Below are 15,846 nucleotides of genomic sequence, written 5' to 3' on the forward strand. Positions count from 1 at the left end.
TGTTTCGAACAGATTGCTTTTGTTAACAGATCTCCCTTTAAAAAACAGATCCCCCTTCTAACAAATCCCTCATATTTAACAGATCTCTGCTTCTGACAGATCCCACTTTTAAACTACACCACACTCTCTAACTGATCTCTTGTTTCTAACAGATTTCTCTTTTTAACCAATCTCTCTAAAAAATAAAAGAATCCCTCTTTCTAACAAATCCCTTGCATTTAACAGATCTCTCTTCCTGACAGATCTCTTTAAAAACAAATCCCATTTATACTTGATTCCCTTTTCCTAACAAATTCCTTGTACTGTATTTAACAGATCGCTCCTTCGAATAGATCCCTTAAAAAAAATAAAATAAAAAGATCTATTTTTCTAATAAACAGATCGCTCTGTTTCTTTTGGAACCAATTAAAAAAAAAATCTGAACCCTCTTTCTAAAATAATCATTTAGGTAGAACATCTTTCCATATCTCCAGAAGGTGGCGCCAACACAATACTTCCAGCACCTGAGGTGCAGAGTTTATGGCAAAAAAAGCTTTTTTTTCCTGGTTTATTCAGCTAATCCAGAAATAGCTACAGAACAGATAGAGCTTGAAGAAAAGAAGTGTATGCTTTACTTAACTATTCATTCATCCATTCGTTTATTTGTCTTCACCGAACACGTTATCCTGTTCAGGGCCACCGTGACCGATCATTAGCCCTGACACTAAATCATCATACATTTTAAACCCTGGATCCCCACCAGATTCCTTCACCTACATCTCCTGAAGCTTGCAGAGGCACCGCGATCCGCTGCACGATCGTACTGTTTATTAACGATAAGAACGACTGGTTAGAAATGAGTTCCAATGACACCATTTGCCATCAGAAGGTGAATAGAGCGATGCTGAAACAAACAGTAGCACAGGAGCTCACCACACGAAGCTGAGGACAAAGTTCTGGGAAATCTGGCATCTGGTAATCTGGGAAATACTGCTCAAGTGATGAGGACATCGACGTTTATATGGTCTATGTTTATGAAGTCCATCTGCACACACGCAAACGTCTTCTACCAGAGGAAGTCAAGCGAAGTTCAATTGTTTGGAATGGCGGCGTCACGTGGGAATTCCACCAGACGGAGCTGGAAAAAATAAATAAATGCTGCCTGGGATTTACATTAACGACTGATTCCAGCCTGCAACAGACTGTTTACATCCTGGCCATCAGTCTCAAAACTTCAGACTTCATCTATCAGATTCAAAAACAGATTCCACCTTCAACCTCCCTCCATTCTTCACTCCATCCTTTACTCCCTCCTTCACTCCCTCCTTCACTCCTTCCTTCACTCCCTCCTTCACTCCCTCCTTAATTTGCTTCTTCACTCCGTCCTTCACTCCCTCCTTCATTCCGTCCTTCACTCCGTCCTTCCCATGAGCTTAACTGTACCATCAGCTTTAACTCCACTAAGCTTATCTATCTATCTATCTATCTATCTATCTATCTATCTATCTATCTATCTATCTATCTATCTATCTATCTATCTATCTATCTATCTTGATCTCTGTCTCTCTATCTCTGTTTATCTTTCTTTGCTTTCCCCTTCTTTCTATCTTTCTTACTCATTCTCTCTCCATCAATCACTCCATTTTCTATCTATCTATCTATCTATCTATCTATCTATCTATCTATCTATCTATCTATCTATCTTGATCTCTGTCTCTCTCTATCTCTGTTTATCTTTCTTTGCTTTCCCCTTCTTTCTATCTTTCTTACTCATTCTCTCTCCATCAATCACTCCATTTTCTATCTATCTATCTATCTATCTATCTATCTATCTATCTATCTATCTATCTATCTATCTATCTATCTCGTCAACGCGAAGTTAAATGTCCCGGATGACGTCATAAAACTAGTCTAAATGAATACACACACACACACACACACACACACACACACAATTACTACCACCGTCGCCACCAACTCTACCTTCCTCACCCCCTCCCCTCCCCTCTCCGCGCGCGCGCTCTCGCCTTCTCTCTTCCTGTATCCCTTTTTCCTCCTGCGCCGTGTCCATCGCTCTTTCTCTCGGCGGATAGAGGAAGAGACCGGAGTATTATTATTATTATTATTATTATTATTATTATTATTATTATTATTATTATTATTATTATCATTATTTTTTTATGCGTCTCGCATCCACGGCGGAAGCAGAAGAAGAAAGATAAAAGAGAAGGAGGAGAAAAAAAAGGCGTGTGTGGGGTAATTCTGTACAGATGCTGGGGCTGGTCGGAGACTGAGATCACTCCCTGGAGCCATGCGTGGTCAAAGCTCCATCTCTGTCCTTCTGCTCGTCTTGTTCGCCGCAGCAGAAACCGCAGGTGAGCATCTCCATGGCTTTCTAACACCAGCAGTACTGAGCCATGGTTTGTGCTTCATGTATGGAGATTTAGGAGGACCAGATCATCTACCTGGTTGACTTTATTCTCCAGGAATAGTGATCTTGATCGTTCTGAATGGTTTCATGTTCCTGGTTCTACCTGCTCGAGATGAAAAGATGCGCGTGCGGCGTTAAAGCGTCAATTCTAGAGCTGCGTGTTTGTCCTCAGGCTCCGCCCACTAAGTCACGTTATTGGCTGTTCCAGGGTTTTCTCCAGTCGCCGGGGAGAAAAACATGTCACGTCAACAAGATAATGGTTTTACTGGGAATTGTAAGGGTTTTAAGGGCATCACTAATGGTGTGCATCTCATTAGCGGTCATTAATTTCCTTCTATTGGGTTTTTGTCTTAAACCATTAAGGACCATTAGAACACATTTTTCAACTTGTAGATTGCATGCTGCATTCTAATGGAGACCATTAGTAAGTCATGACACATCCAAATTCCAGTTTCTACACTGGTTTCTTTATTGGGTAACAATGAGGTACACCAAAATATAGGACAGGTTATAACGGAAACCATTATAAACCATAACCAGCTGATGGTTTGTATTGGTGACTGTAGTGGAAATTATTACATGGTTCTGTGTTTCATAAACAGGAATTTTGTAGATATTCGACTCATTGGATTGATAGACAGACAGACAGATGATGTATGTCAAGATATGGGACGGGACATAATGGAAACCATTACAAACCACTAACCAACTGATGGTTTCCACTACAACCACTATTACAAACCATTGCAAGTTTTCTTCACTATTTTATAAGCAGATATTTTATAGACATTTGACTCCATTAGATTGACAGATAGATTCATTCTGTCTGAAACCATTAAGCACGATTTGAGCCGCTTTATTCCACTTGATCACATGCTATGTTCTAGTGGAGACCATCAGAGACCATTAGGATGACATGACACATTCAGATTTCAGTTTTTATACTGGTTTCCTTGGGTAATAATGTGTTAATGATGTACACCAAGATATAGGACGGGTTTACTGGACAGGACATAATGGAAAGCACTATAAACCATTAACCACCTGATGGTTTCCACTACAGCCACCATTACAAACCAAAACATGGTTTCTACTGAATTTTATAACACAGGATTAATGAAGGATGGAGGGAATTAAGACACTTGTTAAAAAAATGCTAAAACACACACACACACACACACACACACACACACACACACACACACACACACACGAAAGTCTCTATTAGCCGTATTCTTACAATTTCCCTTCAACCAAAACGCTCAAACACGTTCAGCATGATCAAGCAAACTCAATGAAGATATGGCTGATGGTGTGAAGGTGGATGAGCTGAACACCAATTGAACCTTAGACCTTCTCAAATTCTCAGTCTTAGTGTCTGATCTTTGGAGTCCCCACAGAAATCTACCGAACAGCCTTGTTTGTACGTTCTCCATAAATGCATTACGTTTCTCCTCCAGGAGGCTTCTCAGGAGATGATGGCAGCTACCGGACGCAGCGGTATCTCCGCCTGTCTCCGATGTTGGAACAACCTGCCCGCTCCCTCGCTTTCGCCCCCAAGCGAATGTCCTCCACCTTCCGCCAGGTTCCTCGCGATCGCCAGGAGCTCAGCTTCCTCGCCAAGACGGATGAGGAGGAGCGCGTGGAGGACCCTGCCATGTCTACGCGTCATATCGTCACCGTGGTGAGTGCCACCTGGGACTGCAGTGGGTAGAGCAGATGCTTAGAGGGTTTTGCTTTCGCGTTCCATCCTCGTGTTTGATCACGTGACTGAAAAATACGGTGTGTGACTTTAATTTATTTTTTTTGCGGTGCAAGTGTGTGTGTGTGTGGGTGGCAGGTGATCACTGCTTGTTTCAGTGCACATGTGTGTGTAGGCAAATTTTTTGTCACATATACTGTATATATATATATATATATATATATATATATATATATATATATATATATATATATATATATATATACAGTGGAACCCGGTTATGTCGATGTCCTAGGGGGTGCCAAAAAGCATCGAGATAATTGATGATCGAGATAAACGAAAATCAAAATGGCGGCAATATATTAACGTGCTTGAAATTTCTTTATGTACCTGATGTGCGTTAATAAATGAGAATGTGCATGCACATGTTTTTGGAGGGTTTTTTACACAACAGCGTTGCCGCGATTTGTTTGATGAAGGCATGCTATAAAAATACATACAGTACATGTTTATCTGTCAGAATCCACCTGCCACGCCCCTTCGCCCCTTCAGCGTGTCAGGTGCTTTCTCGGCCGCTTTCTCTGAAGCTCCCGGCTTCAATCACGCACATATGGTGCTCGTTTAGCATCATTACCAGCTCCTATTTAAACTTCCACACTCTCACTCTCCGTTATTGTGGGTATATGTTGGTTCACGGGGGTCGTTGTTATCGCGCATGTGTATCCCGGTACGTGCCTTCCCACCGGCACTCTCTCAACGGCTGCACTTTTCTTCCCAAAGCGCACCGCGGATTTCCCCAAACCTGCCGGTGTTCATTCTATGCTTTTGCTGCTCATCCCACGTTCCGCGCCGCCAAGCGCGACTTTCGCCTCCCGTTAATCGCATAACATTTAACAACAAAAGGAATATGTGCACTAACTAACAGCATATTGAATGAGAAGGTGTGTCCAAACTTTTGGTCTGTACTGTATATATAATATATATAAACTTTTGGTCTTTACTGTATACACACATACAAAATATGTGTGTGTGTGTGTGTGTGTGTGTGTGTGTGTGTGTGTGTGTGTGTGTGTGCATGCGTGCGTGCGTTTAGATAGGGGGTCTCTCCCTCTGACAATCTCTGTATCAGCAAAGTAAATGAAGGAATGAAGGATGATTGCAAACCAAACTGTCTCAAAGAGAATTATTTGTGGAGTGATAGAGGGAGAAAGAGAAAGAGGGCTGCATTAAAGTCTGAGGTGAATAAAGGTCGGGGGAGAGATTGTAAAGATCTGGGTTATGAATGAGATACAGTAAAACCCCGTTGTACGAGCATAATTCGTTCTTGGAAATTGCTCGTAAGTCCATTTGCTTGTACGTTCGAACTGATTTTCCCCATAGGAATGAATGTAAAAGTGATTTAATCCGTTCCGAAACCTCATTCGATCGCTTATTTCTGCACTTAAAAAGTATTTGTAGCCTATTTTAATGAACAAATACACCGCAAATTACCGTAATGTAAACATAATTTAAGCCTAACCCCATGTGGTAGTGGTTGATTGCGAGTGTGAGGAACCTGGCGGAAGGTGGAGGACATTCGCTTGGGGGCGAAAGCGAGGGAGCGGGCAGGTTGTTCCAACATCGGAGACAGGCGGAGATTTAAGTAAAATTTTGCGAGCGAGGTCGCTCATAACTCCGTTTGCTCGTACTATAGGTTGCTCGTACAACGGGGTTTTACTGTATGCTGTGTGTCTTATCACCTGCTGGATGTTCAGCTGCATTACATGGCCAAAGGTTTGTGGACACCTTTTGTGCTTTTTGCAACATCCTATTATAGTCTCCATTTGATGTAATAATAACCTCCTTCTGGGAAGATGTTCCACTAGATGGTTTTGTGGAGATTTTGTTCTAATAAAGTCAAGTACTGATCTAGGGTTAGGTGAGGATGCCAAAGGTGTTTAATAGGATTTATATCTATATAGAGGCCAATTCAAGATCTTCAAATCCAAACCACATCTTCATGGAGCTGGTTTTGGGGTTCAGGGGCATCTTCATGCTGGAACAAGTTTGGGTCTCCTAGTTCATGTAAAGACAAAATGTCATGCATCTTTCTATACAGCCGTGTTCCTACAATTATATGTGGTAACTATTTGGTGAACCAGATATGGGTAATGCACTCCCATACACACCATCAGAGATTTTTTGGTAACAAGCCAGATGGTCCCTGTCCTCTTTAGTCCGGAGGATGTGGTGTCCATTATTTCTATAAAGAAATTTTCCACTTTGCCTCTCTACATTTTAAATAAGCTTTGGCCCAGAGAGGATGGTAGTGTTTCTTGATCATGTTCACGCATAACTTCTTCTTGGCATGATCGAGATTTAACATGCATTTGTGGATGACACAAATATAGTGTATTATATGACAGCAAGCATATGTGTTGTATGTTTCATTATTATTTTTTACCAACCACATGCACGCAATTAGTAGTGTTTCAGGATGTAAATGCCAAGACACACTTTGGTTCTCTGTTCTTACCCAAACTCACCCTTGCACTGAATAATTCATAGCTGTATTATGAGTTACGGCTCAGGGTCAATTTGTATTGACTAAAGCGCAGCGTAGTGCACGGACAGGTGGAAATGGAGTCAAAGCTGTGATGCTCGAAGCTCGTTCGTAGCAAACTACATCCCTGCTGTGAAAGATACGGAGAGTGGAATCTGATGAAAAATTCATGATATGAAATCGCTACTAAACTGAGATCTCTTTTTTTTCCCCACAACATTATGTTCTCCAGGTTTTGCCCAAAAGAAAGTTGCATTAAAATTGCATAAATTGAAATATTTTATTCCACAGAACAAATTAATTGAGGGTTAAGGGCCTTGCTCGAGGGCAGGTGGGCGTGCTGGGATTTAAACTCTTCCCATTAGGTTCATATTCCCTCACAGGAGTTCATTTATTTATTTATTTGAAGTCCCTGCATGCATTATTAAACAGTTAATGCTGGATCTGGCAACTGTCTTTGTTCAGGCCTGGGGGTCTGGGGTCTGGGGGGTGTGGTAAGGGGGTGCTGCTATGTGTAATAATTATCACCTATAAAATTATAAAGAAACTTCAAGTTTGTTTGTTTGTTTTGAAATCAGCTGAAATAAAAAATGCACGAAATCGGAAAAAATAAAAAAAAGGGATGCTAGACAAATGAAAATCCTTGTTAGTGGTGTATTCTGGGGATTTAATTAGTATTTTCACGGATACAATTTTTAGATTGTGAATGATGAATTCAATTAATTTTTACAAGATGGCACAGGGAAACAGGAAATTTTGGAACTAGAAGCTGTCGACTCAAGGGGCGTCGGCAATTGTTTGGAACCAGTGCGACCTCGTTTAGAACCCCTTGACATAAGTTAAACAAAAAGTAAGTAAAGAGCCCACAAACCAGAAAATATCGTTGTTGGAACTGCCACCACGCCTCTGCTTCATTAGAACTAACTAGCAAGGGGTTCTACACTATTGAGGAGTTGGTAGCTCAGTGGTTAAGGCATTGGACAATGGATCAGGAGGGCTCAGGTTCAAATCCCACCGAGCTGCCACTGTTGGGCCCTTGAGCAAGAACCTTCCCCTGCTCAGTTGTAAGTCGCTCTGGATAAGGGCGTCTGCAAAATGCCATAAATGTAAATGCATTGCCAACATCAAGATCTACAACTCCTAGTTTTAAAATGATCAGTTTCCCTCCACCACATTTGTACAAAAATTGAACAATGGACTTTGTCTCTAAACAGCCTAAAATATAAAAATCAATCATCTTTGTATTATAAATCGATATACAGTTTCAATTCAAAACTGATATTCTATAAGTTCTCAAAAAAGTGAGCCAGCGATAACGACAGTCAGGGGAAAAACTCCCTGAGACATCATAAGGAGCAAAAACCTGAGAAAAAACAAGCATTAATTCATTGCAGTTCCATCATTTTTGAGATTATCAGATGTTCATTGATAAATAATTTTGATTGTAGACCTCAACCATTGTAGCAAACTGTTTTTATTAATGAATCCAAATCCAATGCCACAATGTTCACAGTGCTTGAGTTTAACCTTCCAAAGTAACCACATGGATCTTATGTACTGTACCATATAAATAAAATTGAAGAGACTTGGTTCAGTGGTTTCAAAACCTGAAACAAGGAGGACAAGTTTGTGGACACCTGACCATAAGATTGGTGTGTGCTTTTTGAACATCCCATTACACATATAGTCCTTTACTTCTATTCTTGTGGGAAGATCTTCCAGTGGATTTTATAGAGATTCAATGGCATTTAGCCACAAGGCCAATATTAAAGTCAGGTTCTTCCACTCCAAACCATGTAAAGCATATCTTCATGGAGATAACTTTGTGCACAGGGGCATTGTTGTACAGGTTTTGGGTCTCCTAGATCAAATTAAGGGAATTTTATTTTGCCACTGCATCCAAAGACGTCCTGTATAATTATGTGCCTGGAACTTTGTTGAAGAACCACATATGGTTGGAAATGTCAGAGATATCAATACCTTATGATCAAATGATCTAATAACCAAGCCAGAGGTGAGGCTGGTCAGGGAAAAACTCCCTGAGACTTCATGAGGTAAAAAAAACAGATTTAAAAGGAAACCGTTCCACCAGATATTCATTCATTACTGTTCCATCATTGATAAGGTTATCAGATGTTGACTGATGGACCACTTGAGTTCACTACTCTTCATGGCAAATAAACAGTAGGACTGCCAGATGTGGTACTTCTAATTCAGTTGTATAGGATGTCTTTGGATGCAGTAGAATAAAATTTTTCCAAAGATCTATGAAGCTCTATGAAGATATATATAGGTTGGAGTGGAAGATCCTGCTAAATGAAAGATCTTGCACCAAAACCCGGTTGTGACAATGTTAGCAAAAGCTGTGCATCGTCCTTCGAAGTAACAACTTGAAACTTGAGCATCCAGTCTGAGAGAAACTGGCCTCAGGATTTGTTAACAGCCTGCTGAAACTCCAGATGAAACACGACTAAGCGTCTGGGAGCTCAAGTAGAAACCTACAGCTGACGTTACCCTGGGATCAGACTTTGATCCCAGGGATCTGCCACAGGGCAGTAGTGTTTATGAGGACCAGCAGTAAATATACAGCTGTTCTAAACTCGATCTTTCTTACCGAGTGTGTGTGTGAGAGACGATCGATAAGTATGGGCAGACGTCTTCCAGAGTGAACTGTGGCTTCAAGTTCGTCTCCACCGAGTAAAACCCGATCCTGTAACGCGACTGGATTTCAGCGCTATTGGATGACCTCAGCACTTGTGTGTGTGGGATTGGTGTGTACGGGGGATGGTAGGCTTCTAAGACTGAGGTCTCCAACCTATAGATTGCGGTCAAGTATCGGGTCATGGAAGAGTCGCAAGAAAGGTCTTAATAGAACATTGAGGCCACCTGAGATTGTTTAGTCCATACCGTGTCCACGATATCTTCATGGAGCTGGTCTCTTTGTTCAAGTAAAGGGAAATGTTCAAAAGATGTCGGATACAACCAGTGCCTCCAACTTTGTGGTAAAAGTTTGGGGAAGAATGATAAACGACTGGAAAAATGAGGTTTTGGCCAGATAGTGTATCACAACACAACTCCATTGGTATTTTGAAGGTCCCCAGAAAACAGTAGACCAGAATAACTGTGTATACTGTAAACCATATAAGGTTAAAGAAAGCCTGACTTATTTTTTTTCTCAAATGAGGTATTGCTGATCACCCATCCTATCCAACTGTTTGGCTCCGACCTTTCGGGAAGAACCGCATATGACTGGTCCTTATAATTTTATTCTTTTGATGCACAAGTCCACGGTAGGTGTGTCGAGAAATAAGTCATACATTCGAAGAGGTTCTCATAATTTAGCTGCAGTGGTTCTCAGTTCCACCGGTAGCTCATCATAAACCACAAACTTCTCCACTGATAAAGAAGGCAGGAAGCAGTAAAGATAGCAACAGACTGATAAACATCTAAAGATGGGAGTGTTTTTTTTTTTTTCCTCTGTCTCAACGTTCAGGAGCGACCAAAAGCCATTACTTTGAAAAATAGATGTGTAGTTAAAAACATTTTTTGGTGCATTTAGTCAAATTTGGGTCTTTAACATTTCCTATTAACCTCCTTTTATTTTTTTGAACCGTGTAAACAAAAGCTCCACCTAAAGTACAATCTTTGTTAGTTCAACTTGAGTTGAAAGTCAAGTTACAGTTCTATAGGGAACTAATGTCTGGTTCATACATTTTTCTTGAAAAAAATTCACAACAAATTTTTATTATTGTCTGAAAATATCAGGAAATGTCAAAGGTTTGAAAGGATTTATGATAAAATTTTATGTTAGCATATTGCTGAACTATAGCATATAAACAGCATTTTGCAAAGTAGTAGAAAGAAAATCTAAACAATTATTATGCATCATAAGTATGATATTCTTTCAATGAATGTATTGATGTCTGTGTTTTTCTGTCAATTGTTTGAAAACTTTTTGTTTTGTATGTTTTTTTTGTTTTTTTTTAAAGAAACATGAATTTTCCTTTGGTTTCTATGCAACAAACCAGCTCATGTAAAAGTATGAAGATTTCCTTTGTTCGTTGTAGTGAAGTCCAGACGGAATTGCATGGGGGTTGAAGTGTGGAATGGTTGCCATGTTGGTTCATTTCACCCGCAATAAATCTCCAACCTTCCCTGTTCGAAAACAACCCCAAATCATTATGCTCCACAAAAAGTTCTTCCACTCATTCACTGTCCATTTATGTGTTTTTTGCCTTTTACCGAGTTTGTTCACATAGAAACCAAAGGAACATGCAAGTCTTCTGCAGATACAGAAAAAGGAAAAAAAAATGTTGTGGTTGATTTTTGACCTGCTGTAACCTTTCTGCGTGCTTACAGCTGTGGCTTGCTGCGGTGGGTTTATTTTTTTACACCTTTTTTTTTTTTTTTGCACACATTTTCCATTTGAACCGTGCAGGTCTTTACTTGATCGCAGCATCTTTAATTAGGTAGAGAGTCAATGTCGGGACGCAGAGACGGACGCAGTTGCAGATGTTATCGGCAAAATTGAGAAGCAAAAAGAACGTGATTATCAAACAGGCAAAACAGGGCTGCTCTCAGAATCCCGATGATAAAAAGGAGAAAAGGATTGCGGTTTTTAGTCCGACAATCAAACCCGGGACGACAAGATTGTGAAGTCTTCTCAGAATGCTGTGAAAGTGCTAAGCATGTGATTGAACTCAGTGTTTGATCGTTGATCATGTGACTGTGAAAACGACGAAGGCCGTGAATGACATCTGTGTTTGGAGGTTCCCTTGGAAACGCTGTCCGACCCTTTCAGTTTAATTTAATACAAAGTACATTACATACACTAAAATGTATAAATTCCCTGATATTTAAGGCTTTGGACATTGAATTCGGAAGGTCACAAGTTTAAATCCCAGCACCACCAAGCTGCCATTGCTGGGCCCTTGGGCAAGGCCCTTAACCCTCAACTGCTCGGTTGTAAGTTGCTCTGGAAAAAATGCATCTGTTAAATGCCATAAATGTAAATTATTTGTAAAATGTTAAATATAAAAACATCTAATGAGGAAGAAACCCTCAGAGGAACCAGACTCTAAAATGGGAATATATCTTCATACCTATTACTGCATTTCATCCTCGGAGATGATGGTTCCTCACTATTCTTCCAAATAATGAGTTTTAAACCCATTTGTAGTAGTTTCAGCAATTTCTTTAGATGTTTTCTTTGCTTGATGCTTCTGAAACAGATTAACATATTTTCCACGACCACAGGATGTGTCTTCCGATATGGTTGTTCAAGAAATAAGAAGCCACTCACTGCATCAGTTTGGGTTGAATAACTTGCTGCCAGCTGAAACATAATCATCCATGCATTAATTATCCAATGGGAGTTTCTGACCTATTTGCTAAATCCAGATGTTGACTTTTTTTTTTTTCGGGCAGTGTAAATAATGCATATCTTTAACATACTTAAATATACTGCAGTGTGGAATGTGGAACTAAGAATAACTATTTCGCAGAGCTGGCAAAAGTAAACACATCAAATAATACAATACAACACAATAACCTGCAATACAATACAATATATTGCAATAAATACACTAATACAATACAATATATTACAAAACAACACAAAAACACTTCTACAGATGCTCATACAACATATTACAATACAACACAATACACTGCAATACAATATATTACAATACAACACAATACACTGTAAAACATTACAATACAACACAATACACTGCAGTACAATACAATATATTACAATACAATACAACACATTACAATACAATGCACTAATACAATACAATATATTACAAAACAACACAAAAACACTTCTACAGATGCTCATATTTTTAAAGACTCGGCTAAAAACTGAAGTACTGACTGTTAAATCATCATGATTCGGGGACTACCTGTTTAATACACTGCAATACAATACACTACAATGCAACACAAACCTCAACAATACAATGTATAACAATAGAACACAATACTCTATAATACAGTTCGAAACACAACATAATCCTCAGCAATACAATACATTACCTTATAATACAACGCAATACACTGTACAATACAACATATTACTATACAATAAAATGTATTACCACACAACACAAAAACACTGCGAGGCAATACAATATATTACAATAAAACACAATACACTCTCATACGATACAATACAATATATTACAATACAACACAATACACTGTGAAACATTACAACACAATACACTGCAGTACAATACAATATATTACAATACAATACACTAATACAATACAATATATTACAAAACAACACAAAAACACTTTTATACAATCCTGAAATATTACAATACAACACAATATACTGTACAATACAACATATTACAATACAACACAATGCACTGCAGTACAATACAATTTATTACAATACAACACAATAAACTACATCACAATACACTGTACAATACAACATATTACAATATAACAATACACTGCAGTACAATACAATTTATTACAATTCAACACAATAAACAACACAATACACTGTACAATACAACATATTACAATACAACACATACACTCTCATACAATACAATATATTACAATACATCACAATACAATGCAACGTATTACAATGCAACACAATACACTACAATAAACTACATCACAATACACTGTACAATACAACATATTACAATACAACACAATAAACTACAACACAATACACTGCACTGCAATGTAATACAATACAACACAATACAATGCACCATATTACAATGCAACACAATACATTACAATACAATACAAAAAATACACTGTACAATACAACATATTACAATACAACACAATAAACTACAACACAATACACTGCACTGCAATGTTATACAATATATTACAATAAAACACAATACACTGCAGTACAATACAGTAAATTACAATACAACACAATAAAGTACAACACAATACACATTACAATACAACACATTACAATGCAACATACTACAATGCAACACAATACACTAGAATATAATACAATACAATGTATTACAATGCAACACAATACACTTTAATACAATAAACTACACTACAATACAACACAAAAGCCACTGTCTGTGTCCCACTGTCTCATGCTGTGCTCTTCTATGAACCATGTTTTCCTTCCAGCTGGCATTTCTTCCCCGTGCACCAGTTTGCCGGAGGGCTTCGTTCGCTTCGCTGACTTTGTTTGCATGAGCTTGATGTTCTAACCCGCTCGAACCGCAAAAACCTCAACGGATGTCGGAACGATGAAGAATGCCACAAAAACAGTTGTGTCTCAAAATATCACAATAGGAATAGAAGTCTAGAAAGTGATGACCCATTTATAGCTTAAAAAGCTTGATTGTCCAAAGAAACCTTGGAGGAACTCTCTAAAAACTTTAGTGTGTATGATGTCTCATGCTCCCTGAACCACTCTTTCACAATTGGAGCCCTATGAATCCTGGAATTGTCATCTTGGAATCTGCTTGTGCTATCAGGATAGAAAAATCCATTGATGGAATAACCTGGTCATTCAGTATATTCAGGTGGTCAGCTAACCTCATTCCTAGGGCATATAACATTGCTGAACCGAGACCTGACCCAATGCAGCATCCCCAGATCATAGCACTGCCCCCACAGGCTTGTACGGTAGCCACTAGGCATGATGCGTGCACCAGTTCATCCACCTACCTTCTTACCATGATGCACCCATCACTCTGGAACAGGGTAACTCTGGACTCATCAGACGACATGACCTTCTTCCATTGTTCCAAAGTCCAATCTTTAAAATTTAAGCCTTTTTTTTCCCTGATTAGCCTCACTGATAAGTCATTTTCCTAAGGCTACCCAGCTGTTATGCCCCAATCCCTTGAGTTGCTACTTTCTTGGAGGAACACTCGAAGAACTGCAGTGTGTAGTCCATCAGGCTTTGTCCTGCATGACATGTACGACGGTGTTAAAATTGCCAGAGTGGCAATAAAGCCGGTTTGTTTTGTTGGCTGAAGATGAACTTTCAACATCCCTCAGGCAAACTAGGACTGGGCAACCTCTCTTTCTTTCTCTCTCTCGCTTTCTCTTTGTTTCCGAGCACCAAATTCAATTTTCTCTCCCGTCGATTGTCACCGGAGCTGAGCACTGGAGCGATGCACTGGCCACCCTGTTGTTGTCATGCAATTAGATTTGATTTTCCCGACCTGCAGCGCTCCTAAAAGCTAATTGGGGTCTTTGCGGTGTAGCCCGGTCCATAACACGGCTCTCGGTCTCACTGTTACACCGTATTATTATTTTTTTATCAACCGCTCAAAAAAAAAAATGGTGGCTCAGGTTCTGATGGCCTGCCCGCTATTTTGATGCTCACTCTATTCCCATAATAGCCTCTGATTTCTGTTCTTGGGTGATCGGAAACTAATGTAAACTTATTTTGATGATTTGTAATTATTCGGGTGACCAAAGACTTCCTGGCCACTCACATCAGTCAGTTCTTTCCTAATTAAATTTTTAAACTTTAATTGTATATGTTTACTCATATAATATCTGTATTTGATAATATAGTTTGGCTTTCAAACTAAAATTTCCTTTAGTTTGTAATAAAGGTCAACCGATAGTTGCTCACTGGAACTATGGGCTATCGGCAAAAAGTCCATACCGGGTTCCGGTTAGTCTCATTAGGATATATATATATATATATATATATATATATATATATATATATATATATATATATATATATATATATATTATATATATTATTTATAATTTATTATCAACCCCAATGATTCGCGATTCAGAACTTGCGGTTAGAAAAATTCATGGGTTCTCATTCGGAACCTGACTAACAGCAAGTTGCCGATTATCTTAAAACGTTGGGAATAACATTTTAAAGTTTCACTCAAAAATTTTTTCTTTTTATTTCATTACACATTTTCTGTTAAGTATGCATTAAAAAGGAACCAACTTACTGGTGTAATGTCTACATGAATTCACTAAGGTACCATAGGGGCTACAGGGGGGTGCGTCCAACCTAGCTATCCGTATCGGTCAACCTCTGGTTATTAACATAGCCTAATTATTTGTTGATTCACCCAGCAACCACAGGCACATGCTTAAGTAAGTAAATATATAGCAATAAATAGAAAACAAATGTAATTATGAGAGTAATAATGCTCTTTTAATAGGTGATGTTGCTTTAAA

General features: G+C 38.9%; 1 protein-coding gene across 2 annotated transcripts in view; it reads left to right on the plus strand.

Annotated features, from left to right (window-relative positions):
• The first annotated feature begins 2,009 nt into the window (after positions 1–2,009).
• ptprr (protein tyrosine phosphatase receptor type R) overlaps positions 2,010–15,846 on the plus strand; it is a 47,603-nt gene continuing 33,766 nt past the window's right edge. For both annotated transcript variants that reach the window (XM_046874251.1, XM_046874252.1), the window contains exons 1-2: positions 2,010–2,354; positions 3,871–4,094. In XM_046874251.1, coding sequence (XP_046730207.1) covers positions 2,291–2,354; positions 3,871–4,094 — 288 coding nt within the window. In that variant the 5' untranslated portion in view covers positions 2,010–2,290. The remainder of the gene's footprint in view (positions 2,355–3,870; positions 4,095–15,846) is intronic.

Source organism: Silurus meridionalis, chromosome 18 (genome assembly GCF_014805685.1).
Source record: "Silurus meridionalis isolate SWU-2019-XX chromosome 18, ASM1480568v1, whole genome shotgun sequence".
In the NCBI taxonomy this organism is placed as follows: Eukaryota; Metazoa; Chordata; class Actinopteri; order Siluriformes; family Siluridae; genus Silurus; species Silurus meridionalis.